This window comes from Excalfactoria chinensis, chromosome 4 (assembly GCF_039878825.1).
Source record: "Excalfactoria chinensis isolate bCotChi1 chromosome 4, bCotChi1.hap2, whole genome shotgun sequence".
NCBI lineage: Eukaryota > Metazoa > Chordata > Aves > Galliformes > Phasianidae > Excalfactoria > Excalfactoria chinensis.
Window position 1 is genome coordinate 14,239,075 of NC_092828.1, and position 26,330 is coordinate 14,265,404.

Below are 26,330 nucleotides of genomic sequence, written 5' to 3' on the forward strand. Positions count from 1 at the left end.
TTCCTTTCTGAAATAACATTATTAGTTCAAATCTTGTGGCTTGTTTTTATACGGCTGACGATTTGTCTTTTTCTCTCCCTTTTACCCTTCTAACATTTTATTTTTAAAATGCTCCAACCTAACTTCATTCTGATTTCTCACTCATGGATGCTTCCAGGACTCACATTGCAGGCTATCATCCTTCCATTCTCATTACTGCAGAGCTTAATTTAATTTCAAAGGTCATATGATCTATATATCCAGTGGGCATAGTAGCTAGCTTCTGTTCATACACAATACATCTTTCTGAACTGAAACTCATGATCCCGTTAGTGCCCTTTGTGTGAAGATTGGTCATTACCATCTCCAGAATGTGGGTAACATTTGCTGTTTCTGCTTAAATCCCGATGTTTTCTCTAATCGCTTATGCACTGCTTCCATTCCTTGTTTTTAACTTGCATCCAGAATTTCTGCTATGCACAGACACTAAAACCTGTTTCCAAGCCACAGGAAGCTGGGTTAGTCACTACTACACTGGCTCGTTGCTCTCTGGTCCAAAGTCTAGCTTAAAATTGTTATCTGATCTTTTTAAAAGCCATTGGATTTGCTACATCTCACTTTGCTTTTGATGAGTCACAACTCTCCCACCTATTACACACTTCATTTGTTTCAATAAAATGCTTAGGGATCAGCGGATGAAAGGCACAACACTACTACTGTCTCCAATATGAGTATCACTTTGTGATCATGCCCTAACTCTGCTACTTCAGATTCCATTTTCTCTTCACCATATTTCCAACTTGGTGCCTCATTCTCCCCTTTCTTATGTCTTTGCCACTCTTGCTCCCTCGTCCCACTCACTCCATCCTGGTCACTTCTCAAAAACAATCAGCTCTATGACTTTTCTCTGTTCTCTTCTGCTTACAATGGAATAATTATTTTTATAAATATTCTGCGATGTCATGTCTTTATTAAAAAAAGAGAAAAGCTAACATTTGATGGTACGAGTTGTTGCAAAGAACAAATTCTTCTCATTTATTATTCTGAAAGTAGCATATAACATTGTCTAGAAAATATTAAACACATGAAACAGAGGAAAAGAAACCACTGTGATCATTACTGATACAAAAACGAGAAATCACATTACCAAAGAACCTTGGCAGAATCTCCTAATTATAGCTGGAACAGACCGAGAATGGACAGTCAGTCAGAGAAATCTGAATCCTTCTGTGAAACCCTTCTGATTTCGACCATGTTTTACCAGGGAGATCTGCCCCAAGCTCAACTGTCTCATTGAAAAATGCTACCATTTGTAGGAATAGAGTCTATAAGATATCATGCCTCTGGTTCTGAGGATTCTTTAAAATGTTGACAGCTTTCGTTAGGAAAATCCTCAGAATGATTTAACAATCACAAACCTGTCCTTTGAGTGCTTGTGAATCCTTAACAGAACTTGTTACTCCTATCCATTAGGGTACAGCATTGCTACACGCTCAGACATTCTTATTCTCTGACACCTCACACCGCTCACAGAACACAGTGCAGTTGCTATGTGCAGGGCTTCATGCTTATCTGCTGAAGCCATCGAAATGTGGCAGAAGAATGAAGTGGGAAGCAACAGAAGAAGAAAGGATGAGCTTAGATTTTAGAGTAACCAAATGCTGCTCTAACAAAATTCCCTTGCCACACAGCTCTACCGTGATAGAAAGTCATGGGAAAAGCACTCTTATCAGTGTGTTTCCAGAAAAACTCATCTGTTCCCCCTTCAACTACAGAGCTAGCATGAGACAGCAGACTGATCAATGCCAACAGTTTGGTTACAGCAAGTGCCTTGCAAAGTCAGGCCCTTGCTCTTTCTGAATGGCTACCTCCAGTTAGCTGATCCCGAGTGACCTCAACATCATATGTGCAAGCAGGGGTGACAGTGCTCTTCCAAGTGTAGGTGCTATGCAGCCTATCTGCGGAGGAGATGCAACAGTGATGCTGCAATAAAGTCCATAAGGAATCTTTTCAGCACCTAAAGGAGGCTTGTTAAAAAAGTAAAAAGATAGAGACTTTTCACATGGGTAGACAGAGGAAAAATTGGAATGGTTTTAAATTAAGAGAGGAGATTTAGATTAGATGGTAGAAGGAAATTCTCAGGAAGAGGTGAGGCACTGGCACAGGCTGCCCAGAGAAGCTGTGGGTGCCCCATCCCCACTGGTGTTCAAGGCCAGAGTTGGATGGGGCCCTGGGCAGCCTGAGCTGGCAGGTGGCAGCCCTGTCCAGGGCAGGGGGCTGGAACTAGATGGGCTTTAAGGTTCTTTCTGACCTAAACCATTCTGTGATTCTATGAAATGAGTAGCACTGGAGTGCCTGGTACAGAATGGGTGCTAGCAGCATTCCTGAGCTCTGCCTGGACCAGGAGCTCTAAGGAAACCACCACGTGTGACGCTGTAGTCAAAAGATGGCAACATCACATTACTCACACAGGGAAATGGATTAGTGCTGCATGGGCGACTATAAATACAGCATTTCTTTACCCAGAGCACCTGACTTTGCATCCTTAACAATGCTTGCACATAATCTTTCTCCCTCCTCACTGAAAATACACAAAATGCTGTTAAGTATTGACCAGGTAGCTGCCACAAACCATTACACATTAGGAGGAAACTCAAATGATCTGGATTCATTTCCTTTCCATGCATGAAACCATATTTAGAAAAACAAATTTCCCAGTGCATTAAAACTGTTGCATGTGCGTCTACTTTGCATACACAAACAAAAATTTTGCATGTGCATTGGATATAGTTACAAATGGACTGATTGCAATGTGAGTACTGCCTTCAGAAAATTGTGTCCCATTAAATAATTCATGTTATTTTCCTAGCAGAAGAAATAAGAGTGTCCAGTGAGAAGCTAAATTAGTGAAAAGGAGGATTCGGGAAATATTGTCTTGTGTTGCAACAGTAATGCTTCATTATTGCTTGTACAGAAAACAAAATGGATAATTTGTAGCTCCGACAAGCCCTGGTGGATGCACCTTATGGGATTAAGGGGAAGTGCTGCACCAGCTCTACCTTTGCAGAGGACAGAAGTGGGCTGGGCTCCACTAACTCAAAGAAAGCAGTTGCTGGAGCAGACCCACAGCATGGGGAGGGTGCTGGATCTACACCCTGAGAACAGCTCTGAGAAATCAACTCCAACTCACACAATACAAGAGAGGAGAAACAAATTTTGGAAACCTGCTGGGCAAGATACAGCTGTATGTCAAGGCTCAGGCCAGGTAGTCCTGCCTAATTGGCATTAGAGGCCGGCATTTCTATCCTGTGAGAAATTTTGAGAGAATAAATCATTTTATAGAAGGCAGAATAAATTCTCTGAGCTCCAAACTGAATAGTGCTGCTGGCATACATCTGCTGTTTAGAGTACATTCAAATACGTTACGCACTGAAGACCTAAATAAAATAGCAGAGCAACAAGAAAACTGTGCAGACAAAAAAATAAGAAGGTAATGTGTGTGGACTAATTCATTGTAGCTCGGTGGAATCTGGTCTGCTGCACGTTATCTCCATCTTTCAACTCCGTACAGGATCCCTGTTTGTTTCTGGAGTTGTACTGACTGGGACTAGGATATAGGTCTTGGACTTATTATCTGATGGTTTGTAATATCTTGTAATACTTGATGACTTGATGAAAAATTACCTTTTAAAAAGCTTGATATTAATTTAAAACCTACAAGGTTTTGCTCATTATTTCTGAGACAGCCTGTTCAGCTCCTATTCAGCAGTTACAGCAAAGTCTGCTGACCCCATTGATGAGGTAATCAATTATGCTGGAACAAAACAAACTAGTAAGTGGAAGGGAAGGAAACCTATGATTTTTTATAGTGCCAGAGAAAGCAGAGAGAAAAAGCATTCAGAAAATGGCACAGGACAAAATAAGTCATTTCCAGGTTCTGGAATACGTTCCAGAAAAAATACTTAAAGTTTGTATTAAATATGATTGAAAAAAATAATCAATGTTCTTCTGTGTAGAACGCCTTTATTCTGAATAAACGAAGACAAAACAGGGCACAGATCCAAAGCTGTGGCTCCACAGGCATGTGGCACTCTGGAATGGAGGTTAACATGCCAGCAACTGCAATTATTCCAAATAGCAATGATTTAGCATTCTGTGATGTCTAGAGTGCAAAAAATACAGGCTATGCCTTTATATCACAACCATCTGAAATCCAGGTTTAAATTCTGCCTTTAAAGAGACTGCAGCGTGGCTTGCTGCTGTGTGCACGCTGGAGAATAAAAATGATTAATTCTGCCCATCAGTGAAGTTTTTGCTTACGAGTATTGCAAGCCTTTGCTGTGTGCAGCAGGAAAAAAGGGAAAAAAAAGGAAATCATTTTTATGCTTAGTGTGAAATCCTTATTCAGAAATATGTAGCAGTGCTAATTGCTAAATACTGGGAAGACTGGATAAATATCCCTTAATGCTGGCTTAAATAAAGGAGAAAACACCTTAAACCTCAGTGCATTTACCAGATACTTCTAGCTCATGGTTTCACAATCCTTAGTTGAGAAAGGATTTTCATTTTAAAATTAACAGAAGAAAGTGATTGGAAAAGAAGTAAATCAAATGGAAATATTTCATCTAATATGAGCTCGAGCTGAACATCTGAAAAAAAAATAATAGCAGAATGATCAATTCCTCCCTGCAAGAAAGAGAGCTACAAAGATTGGCTTGTAAAAAAGGGAAAAAAAACCCTTTTGGAATCACCACAGCAGGAGCCAGTGGAAGCTTTGCACCCAGAGACCTAATGTTGTCTGTTAAGCTAACTAAACTAGTAAGGAAGGAGAAAAAAAGTAAGACTTCATCTTTTCATCCCCTTTCACTTCAGTGCTCATCTCCTCAGTGCTTAGCTTGATCCCAGTTTTCTTTTCCTGAGGATTTTTTTCTCCCACCCCTGCTTTCTTCCTTTCCCTTTATTTGATGCTGATGGGAGCAGTACGGGTGTGCGGTGTGGTTGCACCCTAGCGGGGCCCCTGCCTTTCTTGTGCACATCATCATGAGTGGCAGTAGCAGAACATGCTACAAAGGACCTGGAAGGGACTGGGGAAAGGAAATGCTGCAAATTCGGCCTTGCCCTCTGAGCTCCGCAGAGAGCATGTGCTGAGCCAGCCCAAGTGCTCACAGGTATGTCCAGGCACGCTAAGGGAATCAAAGACTTCAAAAGGCAGGTGATGTTTTGTAGCATAGGAAAACCATGAAAGAAAACATGGAAATAGCCTACTGAAGACAGAAGCCTGCTGATGTTTGCCATAATGCAAAATGTACTGTGACTTAGGAGGAAGCCGTGGTGACCATTTCTGGAGAGCCAAGCTACAAGTACACCAAACTATAATCACAGAATGGCTTGGGTTGGAAAGAACCTTAAACATTATCTAATTCCAGTGCCTCTGTGATAGGCAGGGTTCCCACCCGCCAGCTCAGGCTGCCCAGGGCCTCAGCCAACCTGGCCTTGAGTGCCTCCAGGGATGGGGCATCCACAACCTCTCTGCACAGCCTGTGCCAGTGCCTCACCAATCTCTGAGTGGAAAATTTCTGCCTACCATCTAATCTAAATCTCCTCTCTTTTAATTTAAAACCGTTCTCCCTTGCCCTATCTCTATCTGCACGTGCAAATAGCCAACTCTTCAAATCCATAGCTCTCAAAGTTAGAGATAAGAGATGTTGGAGAGAATGCAATATACACAACACAGACATACTGTCCTCGACTTTACAGGGGAAATTCTAATGCAGCACCTTATTCCTCTGAGGTTTTATGACAAATTCTTCTTTCAGTTACAGCCAGTCTGCCCTGTGTAACTCAGACTATAATTTGAACAGTAACTTTTCAGCCAGCACCACATAAACAACTACCAACAAAGGCTTATTATCCTGGAAGAGCAAGGAAAACTACAGCCTCTCTATAAGCCATAGACATACACAGTGAGGGAAATCTCACTGTGTCTCCATCCTGACATTGTTCTTCCTTGGAGTCCAAAACACTCTGGGATAGGACTTCACCATAGGAAGAATTTTACAAGGATCACAGCCTTGAAAAAAAGCACAGCTTTTTTTTTACTACAATACAGGCTCTCAGCTCTACCTTGAGCTGAAAAAAAAATTGCATTTTCCATTGTGTTCTTGTCATCTTCAAGAACCATCTTGAATTATTACACAATTAGAAGGAATAAAACCAGATTTCTTGGACAAGTTAGCCTGGTTTATTATTGAGTTATCTGCCCCATCTTATCTATTAATGGCATGTTTAGGAATAAGAAAAGTCTTAATTTTAACCTTGAAAAATGAACTCTACGAACCCATATTTCAGTGTATGCATTGTAAGCCCACACCAGGGAATACTCTGAAAAATAAAAATAAACTTACAAACTTTGAATGCACTTTAAGGGTCAAAAAGCAATGGGAACGAATGCATTATTTAATCATAAAAAACCACACTCAATTCTATGCAAGGCTGAGGAGGGAGCTCAGGCTCCCAGAACTGGTTTAAGGAACTGCTGCAGTCAGAACTGGAGCTGAGTGTTTGCTCAGACATGGAGAGGTGGGGAGGTCGGAGAGCTGGAGAATGCAGGCAGTTGTTAATGAGAACAAGCTGCCATTTTCTCAGGTGCAGTGAAACAGTTTTGCTTGCAAAAAAATCAATCCTTTTATCAAACATGAGAAATAATGACATCAAAAACAGAGTGTTGTGCACGCATTCCTTCGACTCCATGACAAACTTCTTATCCTTTTTAATGCTGCATTATTAGCAGCTACATCTTTATTGCAGTCTCCTGCATTCCTGCTAAGAGTTAGGTCCATCTCTTACCTGTCTGGCACAGGCTCTGCTCTCATTACCTTGACTCAAAGCTAACAGTAACTTTTAAAAAATGCTCACAATAAACGCTGGCTGTGGTATGCTTACCCTGAGGTAGTTGAGGGTGAAGTTTGTCAGACCCATTCGAGTGATGTTTTTGGACAGCTGCTCCAGCACCTGAGGGTCTTGTGCCTAAACAACAGAGAGAAAAAGAATTTTCACTTTGCTTTTCATCTATTTGCTTTTCTTTATGCGCTTGGTGGAACATGGGGAAGGTTCTTTGAAGAGAGATGTCATTCCAATTGATAATGAATTTATGCCATAAGCTACAGAGCTCTGTTTGCACAGGAAAATGCAAAAACTTAAAGAATTGAACCAGAATGAGGAACTGTTTCCAATACTTCCTCCTGTCCATTCAAGTAATACACCTTGGAGGTCTGGTCATGCATAGGGTGCAGACAAGCAGAGCACCCCTCCCACCTACCCCACAAAGAGCTACCTGTAGGACCTCAAGCCTTTCCTTTGTTGTCTGGAAAACAAGGAAAGTAAGCAGATAAAGGCAGGAGCAAAGAAGGTATTGCTTTCTTTTTGTGTATGAGAAATTGAAGCAGAGAACTCATCAAAGCACTTTCTAACAGACCTAATCATGTGAGAAGTGCTATGCACAGGCTGGAGAACCCTTCTGGTTTAGGTTATTTTACCTCAGATGAAACTGGAAAAGCACGAGCACAGTCCTTCTCTGACCCAAGCCAGGAGCTTTACCTGTGAGACCAGCCTCTGCTTTAGAATGATATCGATCTCATTACTACAATTACAACCTGCTGGTTATTAGCTAACCTGGTTCTAGTCTCTTTGAACTGCAACCTCCCTAAATATAAAATTGTGCCCACAGCCATCCTTATTTAATGGGATATTATTGAATAGTTCAGAAGTTGAACCCTCTTAAAAAAACACCACAAAAAACAACTAGGAAAAAAAAAAAAAAAAAGGATAGAAATGGAGGAGGATATTTCCAACAGTATTTCCAAAACAAGTCTGGGTCAGTTAAGTTATTTAGAACTCCTCTCTAAAACATATATCTTTAACTTCGGATATCCAAGTAACCTGATGTCAAAATAAGGACGTATATTTGGGGCTGTATCTTTAACCTCTACAACACTATAGCCCTGTAATTAATTTTATACATGGAGCGCTACTAATATGAATGTTTCTGCAATGCAGAACTGAAAGTAACAATAATACTCTGTTCTTTGTTTCCCCTCAGTGATTTAGTTTATTACAGTTAGACTTCATCCTGTACAGTATATAAAGTTTTAATGTTCTATTGTGTACATTTTCATCCAATTACAAAGAAAAAAAAAAGTCCTGAAATATTAGGAAGAGAAGACCTGGATTACAATTCTGAAGTATTTTGAGTAAATATATGACATTTATTTATTTTCTGCCTTATGTAAGGGTAAAATTAGTTAGCTTGATTTAAAGTCAGACCAAGAAAACTTGTATCTACAATGATGGAAATTCACTGATGTTAATTTAGTTGATACCAATATGAACAGATCTTCAGCCCAAACCATACAGACCACCAAATGGGATTAAAAACAAAACTGTGCTAAACCAAAATGAAAATATAGCAACAGTGGCAACAATAAAGCACTGAGATAGGAAGGAGCAATCAAGGAACTTGTAAATGGATGTAGTTGCAGGCAAAAGAAAATATTTATAGTTAAGTGCCTTGGGTGTGAAATTTGCTGGAGTTCTTCATAGACCTAATCTCATCTCTTTGCATTAGGTCAAGTGAAAAAAAGGATTACTTACATGCATGGCTAGAATGCTGCGTGGGACTAATTCTCTGTATTGTCTAATAGTAAAGTGCCATGTTTTTATTCTCATAAGATCATCAAAAGTAAACTCCAAGATAAGACGTCCTTCTGTGCATACCTAGAATACATAAAATGCATGACATAAATTCCCAGGAATTTTGCTTTCAGAATTACTGTATCATCGATCAAACAACATTGAAAAATATCAGAGCAGTATTCTATAGTTCACCTGTGTTGGACTAATTATTTTTCTTTCTCACGGGGGAAAAAATAAATGGGGGAAAAAATAAATGTGGGAAAATGACTTCACTGGCCTTACTGCAGAGCAGATAGCACCTTATAATACTAAAGATTTTATAGCATTTCACAAACAGAGTACTGTACTTATTTATTGCATCAGTTCTCTCTCCATCTTGGTTTAGGACTGCTAATTAATGACCCAGCCTTGCAGTGGAGCTGACTGAGGTCTCAGTGTGCACACTTGATGCAAAGCTGCTGACACCAATGTTTCCAACTTTTCTAAGGTTGATCTGCCCAGTGGACGGGCACATAAACTTTCCCTTCCTATCTTGCTGGAATACAGGGTGCCCTGAATGGCTGTGGTTGATGTTGTTTTTGTTCTTTTTTTCTTTCTCATTCTTGTCTTTTCCAAGTATTTTTTATCTTTTTATCTCATTTTTACTTTTCTTTCATTCTTATCTACTTTTTTTATTAGTGCTGCCCTTCCATGGAATGGTGGGACAGCAACAAAGAGCCAGAGGGTACAGCAGAGCTGCATCTATGGCCAGTGGCTCCTACAGCACTGTGAGAGCTCTTATCTAAGGAAGAGATATGTATGGGAGGCAGCAAGGGGGCACTACCTGGAAATGATGAATAAAATAAATTATTGAAGACTTCTAAGCAGCTGTTCACAGCTGTATTGGAAAAGAAATGCTATAGTTGTGGTCTTCCTTAAAAGAAGTAGGTGCAAAATACATGCCTGCCTTGGGGCACCCTGAAAAACATAAATGAAGCCTGATCCAAAATTTATCTGCCTCCGTTGTTGATTGTTGTTTTTTTTTAATTGAATGCTTATATATACAACTCCTATTCCAAGCAGAATTTCAAAGTACAGGGTGCAGAGATACTGTGGAGACACAGCGTAACAACTTTTAAAAGAAAAGGTTCTTGCAGATTTAATTTTAATACAACTAATATTTGATTGAGCAATTAGCCATCCTAGATTTGGTTAAGGCCATTAGGCATTTTACAACCCAAGCTCAGCTCAGACTAGCTCCTGCTTTGGCAATGTGTGGCTTTTCTAGTTAGCAGCTGGTTAACATTATCATGACTTTTTCTCATGGTTTTTTCTACAAAAATACACAGATAATTTTAACAAGAATATTATACAGATAAATTACTCTAGAGCTATGAAGAAGAATGTTGCAGCAGGTTCTCCTCTGCCCCTTTTAGCATACTTCGGTGAAGCCTTCACATTCTTAATGTAACTTATGTTGTCATTTGACCCTGATCTTGGTTTTCACGTCACTTGTACTATGATAAGAAACTACCCAGAGATATACACATGTGTGCAGATAAGGATTAAAACAAGAAGAGCATTTCTGTTGTATTAACAGTACTGTGCTGAGGCCAAAGTTCCTGATTCCTGACTGGTTTAATGAAAATACTTCAGGTTTAAAATATTTTTTAATAATAATACCTGTGGCTTCTTAAATGTTTCTTCTGTGGCTTTAAAACCCACGGCTCTTAACAGACTTGTTTTATGCACTAGCATTAACAAATTCTCATAGAAAAACTGAAACACATACCTCATATCACAGCGGTAAAAATTTATACGTCTTATAAAGGAATTTAATTTCCTTATGCGGAGCAGAATGTTACGCACTGCTTTTAATCAATAAAATTGGTGCAGTTCTTATTTTAAATGGGCCCCTTTTTTTTTTTTTTTCTTTCTACCTTTTACATAGAATCCAAAAAATCAAAAGGGTCTCCAATTAAGAAAACATTTTCTGTTGTGCTGAATTCATGTTACCGTACTGTGAGCTCTGACATTTTGTTTCTGTGGTAACCAAAATCAGCTGATTAGTTGGCATGGCAACAGAAAAGATGTAATCCCAGCAGACACACTCTAATCAATGCCCCCAGCACAGATGGTCTCCGGAGGATCAACAAGAAAGAGGCTGGCAGGCATTCAGCATATCACGTGGTTGCTCTAGACTAGGCCAGGAAAAAAACTAAAAAAGAACGTTTCTCAAACTAAGCAATAGCTTTTTAACCCCTTCGCTGCACTTATTAATTGAAGGAAATTAAACTGCCTGTGCCCACGAGAAATACATTCATTCCTGTTCCTTAATGCTTAGATTCTTGTAGTAGTGATACAATGCACCTTTTAAAACTCTTTCCCCTTTTGTTAATGGCCGTCTCTCAAACCTGACTCTTTGCTTTAAAAGAAATCCGATGCTTTTGCAAATCTGGAATGTGCTGGAGGGCTAAAATCACTGGGAGTGTTTGAGTGCCACAGATATAAATCAGGTTGACGGAGCACAAGAGAAGGCCTGTCCCACCAGTGGGTGCTCCTTGATCTCAGGGTGGAAGCAAAGCTTACCTTTGTGATGCTATCAGGAACTGTAAAAACCACAAACTGCAGAAAAGCAGTTTGGCTACACATGATGTTGGAGGGTTGGAAAACACTCAAAAACAGAGTATTGGAAATATAATTCTTTCCTTTGCCTAGAGAAAAAAACCCAAACATCTGCCCAGGCAAATGAGCATGGTAGTCAAGGCTTTGGCCTCTTCTTTGCCACTTTAATTCACGGCGCTGAATTGTATTTATTTTTTACAATATTTATTTATACCTTGATAAAATCTGCTCTTAAGTGTGCACCTTACTTTATGTGGACAACAGCCTTCTAAAGACAAGCTGAACTATTTGTATCCTCACTGGTAGGCATGTTGTAGCCATACTTGTTTGAGAAAAAAAGGGAAGTGCCGTGTTATATATTCCTCCAATACTGCAGCATGCAGTGAGTAGCACTAACTGGAAAAATGTCGAAATGAATAAAAAGCTACTGCAGATTCCCGATTCAATATGTGATGAGAACTGTTCCAGCCCATTATATTAGATGCTAGTGAATTTGTTGCTTACAAGTTGTTTGTGAAACTGAAATAGCTATTAACAAGAATAGCTTATTTGTATTTTTGCACTAAAAAAACCCTTCACTGGGTCAAATTCAGACATGATGTGAGGAGCTACTCTGTGAACTGAAGCGCTGCTTATGGGAGTTCTGTTCTTTCAGCAATGCTGTGGGAGTTAAGAGTCTACCTTTGGGTTCAAGATCCATGACCTCACTATCTCTGCTAGAAGTTACACATGCACAGCTGAGACAGCATTTGGCTCTAACTTATTTCTGAAAGCAATGTATTCTTTTCTCCTTTATTCCACTAAATGCTGTATTCTATTTCAACAGCACTACTTATCCAGCCATTTTAACATACAGCCATTTAAAAAAAAAAAAAAAAAAGAAAAAGATCTTTAAGGGCAGCTACACAAAGAAGCAGCCGCCCTCCTCCACCTCTCCATGTTTTCTACACGTGACAACCATGGACATCTCTTCCTGAGCACTGAGGTGGTAAAGAAGTGCCACCCAGGAATATCTCCATGTTCGTATCTGTGTAAATCACAGGCAGCTGGAGTGAGAAAGCTGGAACACATATACCATAAAATGCACACCTCTCAGCTCACCAATGTTCTACACATGGGTGGCTTGTTCTCCCTGTCCTTTAAGCCTCACACCACGAGGAATAAAATAGTCAGAGAATACACACATGCTGAAACTACATGTGCCACACAGCCCCTAAGCATGTTGTCATAGGGGCACTATGGATGGATTACCTCCTCCTGGTGCACCTTTTGTTTTCTGCTTTTTTTTCCACATGAAGGCTGATGTTCATAGAAAAGAACAGGTACAAGATGCAAAGGAAACATTTTCTGTTAAATTATGAAATGTGCCTTTTCATCTTCAACATTGGTTTACTGATTTTTAAAATAGGATTTTTTGTTTTGACTTGGACTTTCCATCTTTTTGGTACCGTTTTTATAAATATACAACACTCATTTTAATTAAAAAATTGAAGTAGGACGTGCATGACGATAATATAATTCACTATATTCCATAATTCACTATCAGTTGCAAATATTGAATACGTACTAACTGCCTGATGCAGAACATGCTCAAATCAATTGAGTCCCTCCATTGACTTCTCTGCCTTTTGGACCAGCATCCTACTGTATTTAATAATCTGTTTCCTAGGGATTTACAGTCCTTACACTGAGTATCAAGTGTAAATTGAGGCACCCAAAGTGGTAGATACCAGCAATGTAAAATCTCATTGTTGCTTTAAAATTGAACCAAGAGAAAAGGAGATGGAAGGTTGCATTTAATTCATGTACATCTGATAGCTCCAGAAACCTGGCATTATGTACTTCTCTTGTAATTTTTTGGGGGAAGGATTGAAGAAGATGCCCACAGAATTCTCCAGTCATGTAATGAATACGGAAAATAGAAATAATCTCAGTCTACCAAAAAATGCCAACATTTTTCACTCTCAGACACACCAGAAAGAAAGAAAGAAAAAACCAAACCAAAACAAAAACAAACAACATGCTTTTTTGAGACTTCCCTGTTACCTTGGTAAACATGGGTTTTCCGTGCTGAGTGACCATGGTGCATTGATCACAGTCCACTGTGATGGATGAGTTGTGGTATGACTCTTTTGAGTGCTTGAGAATGTAATACAGGTCTGTTACACCTCCTTCAAAGACAGTGCTAAAATAACGAGGAATGAGGGTCCTTCCAATTGCTGTGAGGAAAATACAAAGCAGAATTCAGCAAACGCTCTAGGTTATAAAATCTTCAACCATTTGCTAACAGAACATGAATAAATTTAAGTGCAATGAAATCAAACTTTCATTTAAGTAATATAATACATGTTTTCTGTCTGCTGTAGAAATGGAGTTGTGCCTGCTCCCAGTGAAATCAATGAAAACAGCTTATTCTGATATTCAGAGAGAGTGAGCTCATCTTATTTAATCTCTTTACACTGATGGTGAGTTAGAGGCACTTTTGAAACCATCTGCAAGTTTTTTTGTCCCAAAGTAATTATCATACAGAGACCCACGTGGTGTCAATTATGACTGAAAGTTGGATATTACTCATAAATGTATAAATACAAGTGCTGAGCACTTACAGAAATGCATTTATATAAAAGAGCTGTGGACACAAATATGTTTGTGTGTGCACATGTATATTTATATACAGCCACACACACACAGTGTTGACTGAATAGGACAACTACAGCTATCAATCTGGACAGTGAAGAAAGACCTGAGAATGCAATACAGTGTGTGTTATACAACACGTGATTGCCAAGAGAGAGCCTACCTGAAATCTGTCTTTAGACTGAGTGTGTTTGTGCCACAGGCTAGAAGGTCTGAGCAAGACACCTGTAGTAACTTATGTCCACTCTTACTCTTCAGGAGTATGGACTCCAAGTACTGGGTTCTCCAAGTACATAATAGCAATAGTGAGCGCAGCATGCATTTTGGATACACAGACTAGCAGAAAAAAATGATATCAAAGGCAATTATCTTGTACACAACTGATGTTTTCCACCTCCTTTTTTACAGATAAATTTGGATGCAACCAAAAGCTTGTATGGAAGAACACTTTAGTTTATAACAGACCAATACTTCCACATTGAATGAGTCATTGCCTTGCATACATTAATCAATCCACAGTAATTCTGAGTGGTGGATACATGAAAATTACCTCCATCTTCAGAGGGAAAAACTGAGATCTAAACTAAGTGTTCTGGAACAATGAGAGAGAAGAGTCACCATCAGGAAAAATTAGAGTCGATTAGCTCCTAATTCTTATTTATCTACCAGGACTATGCGGTGACTCATGCCTCTCTTATTTGCTGCATACCTTTCAGAGTAATCTCTGAAAAACTTATTTTCATAGGAATTTTGCCAGCATACAAACAAGGGCACTTGACCCGAAAAATGTATTTGCAAGTGGGTGTTGTGAATTAAAAACTATGATGTTTTCACAGAAGTGGTTCTGTGAAAGCTGTTTCTGCTCTGTGCGTTAAAATGTGGAATATTGCATGTGCGGTTATAATGCACATTATGTAAGGAAAATATACAAATACAGAAAACAAGGACTTCTTAAAGCGTTTACTGCAATATTAGGTATCAACACAGTTTTAAGGATTAAAATATACTGCACTTTCTGGATGTGGCTGACAGTTCAACGAATACTTTGAACAACTATTCTACAACTCAAGCTCCTAAAAAGCCCACCCACTCACTATGCATATATTAATTTTCTACAGTCTTTTAATTCAATTTAGAGAAAATGAAGTCCAGTGTATCAGCATTAGACTCAAGCTTTAACTCAAAGTTTTCCATCTTGGTATGGTATATAGCAAAACTCGAAACTTTCCCATCATGTTAATTTTTTGCTCCCCTAAGGCTAATTAGTGCAAATTAAATTTCCTGCTAATCATCCTAGGCAGAAAATGTGTGATATGAAAATCCAGCATTCCTACCGATTGTGATAAACCTCTATTCACATGACTTAGGCACCACATAAATATCTTGAAACTTCTTTAACTGCATTTATAGACCATTCCCAAAGTAGCATGGTCATATGGTGCTGGTTTCAGCCTTGTAGCCGCAGTTACAACACATTAAAGAAAGCTAGAAATACATTAAATATCTCATTATTTGTCCTACTAGGCATTTCCTGTGCTTGCTACCAGGATCTGCTACTGTGAGTAACAACATGGGGAGCCAAAAGGATGAGGAGGAACAGGGTTGTGCACAAGGAGATGCCCCATGGAACCTCATGAACCACAGATGCTTGTGCAGACTCTGTCTGTAAAAGGCAAAACTGCTCATGTGAGTGTCTAGCATACAGTAGCATAAACCTCCATGAGAAACACTCACAAAACTCTACTAACAAGCAGGCTGGTCCTCAGCTCACTGAGCTGCTTTTGCTACAGAAGGCTAAAGCAGGACCAAGGCTTGGGCACTCTTCCTGAAGAGCTCCGTGGCTTAAAAATATAAGTTATTTTCTAGTATAAACATGACTCTGTACAGTGGTAACAAAGCTTATTTGTGCAGAAGACGTTTCCAAGAACAACAAAGGGCTGTGGAACAAGCTCTTGTAACCACAAACTTTCTGTTTTAAGTGCAAAAGGCTTGCTCTGATGTTTTCTCCTCCAGAACATAACCGTTTGTAAGAACATCCAAGCACCCTCAGCTCCACTCTTTATTTCCCTGCTCTGTCTCCTTGGTCCCCTACACTCGTGGTCCTTCTTTTTCCCATCTTATGGTCAATTCATATGCACAGGTTATCTTCCATGTTCATAGTTCAGCTCTCAGTACCGCCCTGTCCCTTCTCCCCCTCCTCACACACTGTTCTTGCTGAGGCAGACTCACTAACCCCCCACAGCTCCCCAGATCCCTCATTCTCCTTACCTAAACAGGACCATGCTATTTATTTGCAGTGTCCCTGTTCTCCTCTCCCCCAAAAGCCAGCTTCATGCACACATTCTCAGTGCCCTTCCCAGCCACCCAAGCTGCACAAAGGTCCTTGCCTCTACAAGGTAAATCCTTCTTCTGCTTCTGAATTTTGTGTACTTTTCCCCTGGATCTTCTGTCTTCATCTTCTGTCTCCTACTTTTCTGCACTCTGCCTTGTCTGAATCCATCCCTCCTCCCCTTGCTCAGCATTCTATCCAGCCAGGGACAAGGCAAGAGCATCTCTTTGAGACCTTCATGCAGCTAAGCAGTTCCCCATTCACTGTCCATGTTTTTCTCACTGACTTCTAACCCTCTCACAATCAGCTTCCCTCTTTCCCTTTCACCTTCCAGTTAACACTTCACTCTCAAACTTCAGTGCCATCAGATTTCTTTCCCTCTCTTTTTTGCCTTTTTTTTCCCCCTTCTTCTTCTAAGCTTCTAATGCCTCATTGTAGTGACGGAGTTTTCTTCCCGTATTTTCCGATGACAATGCCATGGTCAAGCTGCTTCCTTCTCAGGGCCACCTGGACCCCACTGTCCGGAGAAGGAAGGGCTTCCTGCTATCATGTGCAGCACTGGCTGACCATACATTAAGCTCTGGAAATGGGATTTGCAGTGGAAAAATCCAGGAGTCCACAGAGCCTTGAGTTCAGCTACACTTTGCAGTACATGTGGAGATAACACACTGGGCTCCATGAGCAGGGAAATCTTGGAAATTTCAGCTGTCAAACTCTAGCGAGGCTTGAGATGAGTATTTCAAAACGGTGGTATTTTCCCCCAAAGACCCAAAAATATCACAGATTTGCTAAATTCAGTCAGATTTACACTAGGAGGACAAAAGGCAACCCCTGCCACAAAGGTGAGAAATCCCGCTCCACAACATCTTATGGATGTGATAATAAAAAGTTGCAATAATTCTGTAACATGGACCAAACAATTTTGTTTGTTTTTTTTTTTTTTCCATTTTCAAAGACAAAAATCATTTTTGGCTTAGATAAGAGAGAAATAGCTACAAGGAAAATAAACCATAATTTCAGTTTTATTGGCTTAAGTTTGGCAAAATTATAAGTAACTAGAAAGAAGCTATTTTAATAGGATTTATTAAACGGTATTAATAATAGATGCTATATCATCTGCCTGCAAGAACAGATTAGAGTAGCCAGGACTGCAGATACTGAAGCTCTGAGCCCAGCACTGAGGGTTAGGAAAGCAGGCACAGATTCACACCTGCATCTATAAGAACTAGCAGGATCTTACAGTGCCATTACCCAGAACAGGCTGTCTCATCCACTGAAATGCAACATCCTGCACTATAAGAAATTGGATACACTGTGAACTGGAAAGAAAATTCACCTGCCCCTCCCACAGCTTTCAGGCATTAATGCCAGATCTCCGTAATGCTACTTTGCATTTTGTCCTGAGCAGCATCCTTCATCCCCAACTGAGTATCTGAGGATGTACTGTTTCCCAAGAGAGGAAGGCACTGCCCCTTAACGTTTGTCTCATTTGTGCTAGCAAATCCCCAGACAGCAAAGCAAACTGGCAAAGATCAGCTGGATTTAACAACGGGTGATGATGGTTATTTATATGAAGGTGTCTGTAAGAAAGGTGTATCTGAAGTGATTATTTTGCACAAACTACAATGCTGTCACTCACTGGGATGACAAACCTTCAGCCTGCTCACTTGTGTGACAGTCTGGCTACACATGGCTCTATTTACATTTCCAGAGGATCAGAGACCTAACTGCAATTTTAGAATTGAAATATAATGAGTAGATATGTGACACTTCCCTGGATACGAGTGGTCCAGAAATCAATTAATCCAATCCATGTAATTGTGGTACCACCACATGCCATGTGGTGGTGGTGCTGTTGTTTTGTTTTGTTCTTCCCTAAGGAAGATTCAAATGAAATAAAAAGTAAACATGTTTTTCTAGTTCATAGGAAACGGGTATTATTTATGGGCTAGGAATAGAAGAACACTTCCTCCCTTTGTGTCCCAAAGATATGCTGTCAATTTCTCAATCCCCTCTCTACAGAATGCAGGTTCGTGGCCTCTGTTGCAGAAGCAGGGCTCGACAGCAAAACCCTCCTTGCTCAGTGCACTTGTCAAGGGTTGCCTTTACAGTACAAGCTCTCAACAGCAGAGACTTAGATTTACTATATATGTATACAGCATGTAGGATAACTGCCAAATTGGTATAGAAGTCAAACAATAGAAGTGTTAACCAGTGAAATAAAAATACTGGTTTGATTGCTTCCAGACTGTTTTTTTGCAGCCTGTCAAGTCCTGTGTCTTCAATTAGAGAGCTATGATATAAAATAAGCAATAAAACAGACACAAATATAAAAACATAAAATATAAAAAGCCTTTTAAAGTTCAGAAGAATCAGCAACAGAATGAAAAAAATGACGCTGTGCCTGTAGCTTAAATGAGCTCTGTCTGGAAGCTGAGGTGCAGACTGCAGCTGATTATCTTATCAACACGTTATATAGATGAGATTGGTGAACGGCATTGGTTGGGACTGCAGGTTTTTTGGCTCCCAGACCAAAAAGTTGAGATGGTCTGTACGGCTCCAGGCAGACCATGAAAGTCTCTTGTTTGGGAGATTATCACAGCTGGGGTTCAGTAATTAAATGGAGATGCTAAGACCAACTTTCCCTCGGCCAGATCTAAGAGCTAGTGAAGTCTGGAGATGACTCCTCACTGATTGCAAACTAGCTTTCTTGTGCACCACAGAAGAAAGGCTGAACTTACTGTTATTTGTTAATTGACATCTCTGGTCATGGCTAATTGACATCTGTGTGGACCAGAGGCTGGCGCAGTCATTTATGCATGCATTTGTAACCAAAATAAATGAATGCACACAAAGCAAAACATTATGGAGTTATACAGTGATGTCCATTGCTCTCCTTCTGCCCCTACTTTTGTTTGACTCTGCCCAGATTTGTCTCAGTGAAATATCACACCAGGTGTGTTCCCTCCCAGATGCAGCCCACCTGGTTGGGATGAAGAAGGGGCTGGGATGCACGCCTTTTTCTAGGCTTTGCTCAGCAGTTCTGCTAAAGCTGGGGAGGAGGGAAGTGAGAGAATTGAAGCTGGGAAGAGTCCCAAAGTCATACATGTGAACAACCATCCACATTAACAAAACCTTTTCTGGTGAGTGGATTCAAACCCAAACAAAATGAATCTGTCAGTTCCCAGGAAAAGCTACTGTATGAAGGGCAGTGAAAAGACAGTCTAATTAAAGTCCAACTTCTGTTTCAGAGATGTGTGGGCCACGTTGATTAAACCACCCACATGCGTCCAAGTCAGAATCTGGCATACACAGACCCGTCCATTTTTACTCCATATCTAGTGGGTAAGATTGGGCTCCTATCATTTAGACTACTTATAGAATAAATGTTATAATGTATGATTGATCTGCACTGATGCTATGGGAAAATTCCAGTAATTTATATAAATAAAGTATTAAGTAGAATAAAATGCATGATTTTAAAACTATTACAACAGTAATGGTAAAAATAATACACTATTGTATACTATTAATAGCAGTACACAACTAATAGTAATAGCAGTATTTTGCATTCAGAAAGTATCTGTGTAATCTGCAGATGGAACAGTTCAGAAACTCCATGAAGTTTGGACGACTATTTACAAGTGTTATCTCCAAATAGCTAATAAAGTACAATGAAGTACAGAGTTTCAAGAAGTAAAATTAGCTGCTTATTCATTCCTTCCATGTCCATACAACTTTGTTTTTATCTTTACTGATCTCCTTAGTACTCTGTGGCAATTAGGAAAAAAATGAATGTTTCTGATGATTTTGCCTTTGTTCTCAAGTTTTTAACAGAACTGCTAAGATGAGTAACACGGACTCAGTGCTGTGACTGAGTACCTCGAATTCTTCCTACACACAAACCCCATGTTTATTTCTTTTTTTCCGATCTGTGATATCTGCAATATCTTATTTATTCTTATATCAAAATTACAGCCTACAGATTAAAGTTTTAACCAACAGTACTAAAATATATGCAATTATAAATGTCCACTTTTTTTCCTTCTACAGTTAGACTCTTCCTTTCCTTCCAGTAAGTATTTTCTAAAACCATTTTATCCAGCTGAGTATTTGCCTATATAATTTTGATTCAGCTGACAGTGTATTTCCTTATTTCCTTTTCTTGTAAGTCTGTAACTAGAACTTCAGTCCTCTAAAACACACTTAAGTAAAGAACAGGTAACACAAACTTCATGCCAATGAGTCCTCAGCTTAATTCTCCAGACCTTATGACCCTTATTCTCAGAGACACATAATTTGCAAATCAGACTTAAATCCATCTCTCCGAAAAGTGATAATATTTTACTATAATTCATTTTAGTGAAAATAGCCAGAAAACAACTATAAAAAGCTCTGTATGTCTCAAGAAAGCAACAGATTAGATTTTCATTAAGGGACTTGGCCAACCTACCTGTTACAGCCACCCAACCTTTTCTATATTATACTATCAGCACCCTAGTAAAGTTTTTGAGGAATCGCATGCTATGTAATTCAGAGCCTTCAGATCTGTAGAGTATTTCAGCCTAAGAGTAAGAAGCTGGGGACCAGGGTATGTAGAGAACAAATGGCAGAGACCAAGGTCCTTTTCAGTGGAAGACAGCCCATGGCTGGGCATGAAGGGCCTCTCTGGGATCATTTGGTCGAGCGACCTCAGAGCAGATCACCCATAGGTCTGCCCAGAACACTGCCCAGTTGGGTTTTAAACAACTCTAAGGGTGGAGCCTTCATGCCCTCCCTGGGCAGCATAAGCTAGTGTTCCATCACTTTTCAATGAAAATGCTTTTGCTTATGTTGAAATGGAACTTCATAAATTTTGGTGAGTGACACAAAGAAGATTCTGTCTCTGTCTTCTTTATCTAACCCCCATCAGATACTCATTTAGATTGATAAGATCCACCTTCTCCAGACTGTACGGTCACAGCTCTCTCAGCTTCTCCTTGTCCAGCACATGCCCCAAACCTTTACTCACTACTGTGCCTTTGCTAGCCTCACTCCAGTATAGATGTGCCCTTCTTCTACCAAGGAATCCTGCCTGGATATCCTGCTCCAGACGTGTCTCCTCAGAAGCAAAAGAAGGACCACCTCCCTTAAACTGCTGGCATCATTCTTATTGCAGCCCTGGCACACTGTGAACTCATGGTTAACTTGAACTGGGGTCTCCAGCTTGCAGATCAAGGCTGACTGCAAGAGGACACACAGAAATTGTCTGTTGAGCAGACTGACTACAAAAAGCTCATGTATCATAGCCAGCACCTTGAACTCCAGCACAAACAGCAGAGTATTACCCATGCACGACTCTGGGCCATCTTCAGGCTTGAAATCTTTGCTCCGTGTCCAGGGATAATACTCCAATAACCTAGGGAGTCTAGAATATTCTCCTTCATACAGACCAATCATAATATAAAAATTCTGAGATTACTTAGTTTGTTGCTAAATTTAGATTTAAATTAGAAATCTGAACCAGGATTCTAGCAATAAAGAGCAGAGCCTTACCTGAAAAATTCACAGTTTCTTAATGGCAGCCACAGTATGTGCTGATTTCTTAGGCTGGAGGGGAAGTGGTTTGAGGGGGTTACCCATATTCTTGTTTCACAGACAAAAGATCTACCTTAGACAAGGGAGCTCTACTTCTAACTATAAAATGTCCTCATGTTATAAATCAAAATCATAATTCCCCAGCAAAAATCCGTACAATGATACTTTAGCAAAGAGAATATTTATATTTGCATAAAAAATCTGCACTTAGAATGCTAATAAGCCAGAACAAGTGGCTTGCCTGGTTGCTGTATACAGCCTGTGCTAATCATTCTGTTTGAAGAAAGAGCGTTCTAGTTAACTTTGTTCAACAACTGCAATGAAGAAAGTTTTAAAGGCAGAGCAAAGAGGTTATTCACAGCTGTATGACAAACCACTGTCAAAATATAACAAACCACAACCAAACTCAAGCAGAAAATGACAAAATGTAAGACCGTAAAAATGATGGAAATTGTGCAGGACAGGCATTTTAGATGAACAAATGCAATCTGTACCAGCATAAAGGACCAGCACAACACAGAAAATGATACCCAGGAAAGTCGTCTGAAGAAGTAAAGGCAAAAACATAAAATTCAAATGACAGGACACCAAAAGGAAGAGACAAAAAGCAGGCAAACCATCCAGTTGTATTAAATCAAGCACACTTCTGACCCCTGACTTCACATGACCTACTAGAATACTAAGCATGGCATTAAACAAAAAATCACATAAAAGCAGAGGAAAAATGACATTAAGATAAAATGGTATTGGCCATACTCTCACATATTGCCACAGTTCTTTCATACAGATAACCACGCTTCCCTGGGGCAGAACCTACAGCTAAACATCCAAGCTTAGCTGCAGCAGAAAATGGGTTTTTGTCTGTCCACGGCATGTCTATGTTGGTTGCACACATTGCCCAGTTCTACTCAATTTCTTCTTGATTTCAACTCAAACCATTCTATAAAAATTAAGTAAGTCACTGGAGCCACCCCAACTACCACCTACAAAGATTCTGGCTATTTTTGCCAAAAACTGTAGGCAAGTGTGCAACAACATCTATTGTATTATGTATACTGGCACAAAGTTGTTCTGAAGGCAATGTCTGCAAATGTAATCCCACCAGCTCCTGATCTCTAGTGTTTTCTCTGAATCAAGCTGAGATGGGAAGCTGAAGCATCAAGAAAAAACAGTCTTACGTGTGCTCTAAAAATAGCACAAAACATTTACAGCTTGCATGAAGAATAAACAACTGACAAAGTACTGATCTGAATAATATATATCTCCCTTTAACCCGTGGAAGCATTAAAATTGTGAGTGACTGAGCCACTGCACTGTATGTTGCCTCTTCACTTCTAAAATTCCTGATATATGCTCAGGTAAAATCAGCAGCAACATACACCGTACACAAGTAGCAGCATTGATAAATCATAGTTTGGGGGTCAGTCCAGGCTATAGGTGCCACCACCCCTGTAGGCCCAGCACTGATGTCCTGAGGAGAGGCCTAAGGACAAACATGGCTCAGCTCAAGCGGGATTTACTTTCTTCTTTGCGTCTCCTTGCAAGCCTCCTGTTCATGAGAGAAAGATACTAGCAGCGCTTCAACAGCTAGTTTAAGGTTAGTTAGCCATGAACATGTCTGTTAAACATGTTATAAGCACATACTAACTTGTGCTCCTAATGCTACAGGGAGCCCAAAAGCTACGTGCCTTTATGGTGTGCCCCTACACTGACACAAGGAAACCCTGTGAAGAAGCAGGACATATTGTTTTGGACTCTGAGCCAGGTGTATATGACCACATGGCTTCTGGGCAGCTCAGTGTGTGAGGAGGACATGCTCATATAGACTTTTTCATATAAGCAGAGCTGGGCTCCTGGAAGACTCTTCATGGCAAGATGCAAGCCCACAGGCAGGTGATGTGAAGAACAATTGTCCCTCTGCATGCAGGACTTCATGCTTACAACAGTCAGTCAAGCATTGCAGTATGGCTCTCATTCAGGTTAAAAATACTAGAGGTGAAATGTGTTTACCTGCGCATCAAAGGGGACACAGCATGGTGGGGAAAGTGTCTGGACAACTGGTGGGAGGTGAGGGGTTACAGTGATATGATAAAAGATACACGAGGCATTCTCGAAACCCTGAAACTGCACTGAGCACATGTGGATTGATAGCCAGCATGACTTTTCTGGTAATTTTATGCTGCAGATGTATGAACAATATCTCACCAGTGGATAATATCAGTTGTCGGTTATATACATGTTTTATAACAACCAGAACACTCTTTCTCACAAAGCTGTCGGTGGTTAGCTTTGATTTCCTTTTCTTCTGCAGCAAAGCTTGCTTTCCCACTCTCTTTCACTTTAAACCTAATGGAAGCTAACTGCAGAGAAAGTAAAAAGGTATTCAACATGTTAGACACAATCATTAGGAAAATATTCTACCATTTAAAAGCGCTTTGTTGGTTTTAAAAGTGCTGCTTGTTTATCATCCTTAAAAAGAAGGCAAGTGCCCTGTGTTCAGCTATACAAATCAGTTGTCTGACAAAATAATGTCAAATAATAAATAACCACTTTCAGAAAAAGGGCAAGCAATGTAACAGGTTTATAAACCTCAGTTAGAGCACACATTATACGAGGTTTTAAATAAAATTTTACACAGTAAGTAATGTGGAATGCTCTTAACTGGAAAAAGGCAACATCTGTAATAAGTGCTGTAACAAACCTGTACTGAAACTGCAATAACCTCCTTCTGTGTTTTCTGTCATTTTAGCTGTACAGCACATTTCTCCACATTTCACGGAGAGCCACCGCACCATCTTCTTGATATACTGTTGTTGCAATGACTATGATTTCTAGAGCCACTGCATGTACAGGCATTGTGACAAAGCTGAACCGCCACTGTAAGGACAGCTTCAGGGACCTTCTGAGCACAAAATGTGGGCACCAAGTAGGACAGGCTGAAAGAGCTGGGGATATTCAGACTGTAGAAGAGAAAGCTGTGAGGCGACCTGATATCGGCCTTTCAGTACCTTAAGGGGAGCTACAGGAAAGAAGGGGACAGACTTTTGAGCAGGCTCTGCGGTGACAGCACAAGGGGAAATGGCTTCAAGCTTAAGGAGGACAGATTTAGGTTGGATATAAAGAAAAAGGGTGGTGTAGCACTGGAACAGGTTGCTTAGAGATTAGATTCCTTCCAATTCTAAGGATTTTATGATTTTAGGATTCAATTAGGTGTGGAAGTCATAGCTATCAATACCTAATAACATTTACATACAACTCAATCTCAGGGATCCAAACAGCAGCTTAACAACTCTTATTTAATTACAGAATAAGCTATGCAAACTTTGTGATCTCAGACTAGAAACACATCCAAAAATGTCTCCTGAAACATTTCAGTTCATACAGAACTAAAAAAAATCAAAGTAGGAAGATCTTCTCCAAAGGTTTTGGGGAAACGTTTAATTTTCCGCAATAACATCTTTCTGTTTTCTGTCATTTCAGCTGTATGATACATTTTTCCACATTTCACAGAGGGCCACAACAATTTCTGTATTTTTTTTTTTTTCAGTAGTAATTCAGATTAATTCAAAACTGTCATTTTGCTACCAAAAAAAAAGAAGAAAAAAAAAAAAAAAGAAAATAAAAAGGAGGAAAAATCACCCACAGTGAGGCATGAGGAAAGCAATGTACATGAGTAAGAGCTGTTCCCAGATCTCTGCACAGATCCTGGACTGAATGTGACATTTCTAATTGTTTTGGATCAGCACTCCTGCATATACAATGCTTCATCTACATCCCTCCTATCCTTCTCTTCCTAGAATCAGCACAGCTAGCATATAAATTAAAAAGTTACTCTTGCATACCTCACATCTGGTTAGAATTAAGAAGTGCTAAAAATCAGGAGTGTTTATTCTCTCAGGCTTTTGAGTTTAAAATTCTAGCTGTTTCTTGCCTTTTTGAGAACCATGGAGGCTTCGAAATGGATAGTGACTGCTTGCCATCGATGATCTGAGCTGCAGCTGGGGATGCATAAATCACATAACTGTAGGGATTGGAAGGGGCCTCTAGAGATCATCCAGTGCAATCACCCTGCTAAAGCAGGTTCCCCAGAGTAGGTTCCACAGGAAGGGGTCCAGGCATGTCTTGAATACCTCCAGAGAAGGAGACTCAACACCCTCTCTGGGCAGCCTGTTCTGGCTCTCCGTAATCCTCCAAGTAAAGTTTTTTGTCATGTTTCTATGGAACTTCCTGTGTTTCAGTTTGTGCCAGTTGTCCCTTGTCCTGTCACTGGGCACCACTGAAAAGAGCCTGAACTCATCCACTGGACCTGTAGATATTTATAAGCACTAATTCACTCTCAGCCTTCTTTCCTCCAGACCAACAGCCCACAGGTGTCTCAGCCTTTCCTCATAGAAACCACACTTCCTGATAAAGAGACTCTGGAGGTCACCTTTAGGTAGTGGAAGGTAGCAACCTACCTTACAGTACGTACTTCATGCCCGAGTACATGCCCACTCCCAGTGGAATCAACATT

The 26,330-nt window shown here is 40.0% G+C and overlaps 1 protein-coding gene across 9 annotated transcripts in view; it reads right to left on the minus strand.

Moving 5' to 3' along the window:
* LDB2 (LIM domain binding 2) overlaps window positions 1-26,330 on the minus strand; it is a 206,628-nt gene that overhangs the window by 37,632 nt on the left and 142,666 nt on the right. For all 9 annotated transcript variants that reach the window (XM_072336109.1, XM_072336114.1, XM_072336116.1 and 6 more), the window contains exons 3-5: window positions 13,321-13,493; window positions 8,629-8,751; window positions 6,922-7,005 (exon numbers count right to left, since the gene is read on the minus strand). In XM_072336109.1, the coding sequence (XP_072192210.1) occupies window positions 6,922-7,005; window positions 8,629-8,751; window positions 13,321-13,493 (380 nt within the window). The remainder of the gene's footprint in view (window positions 1-6,921; window positions 7,006-8,628; window positions 8,752-13,320; window positions 13,494-26,330) is intronic.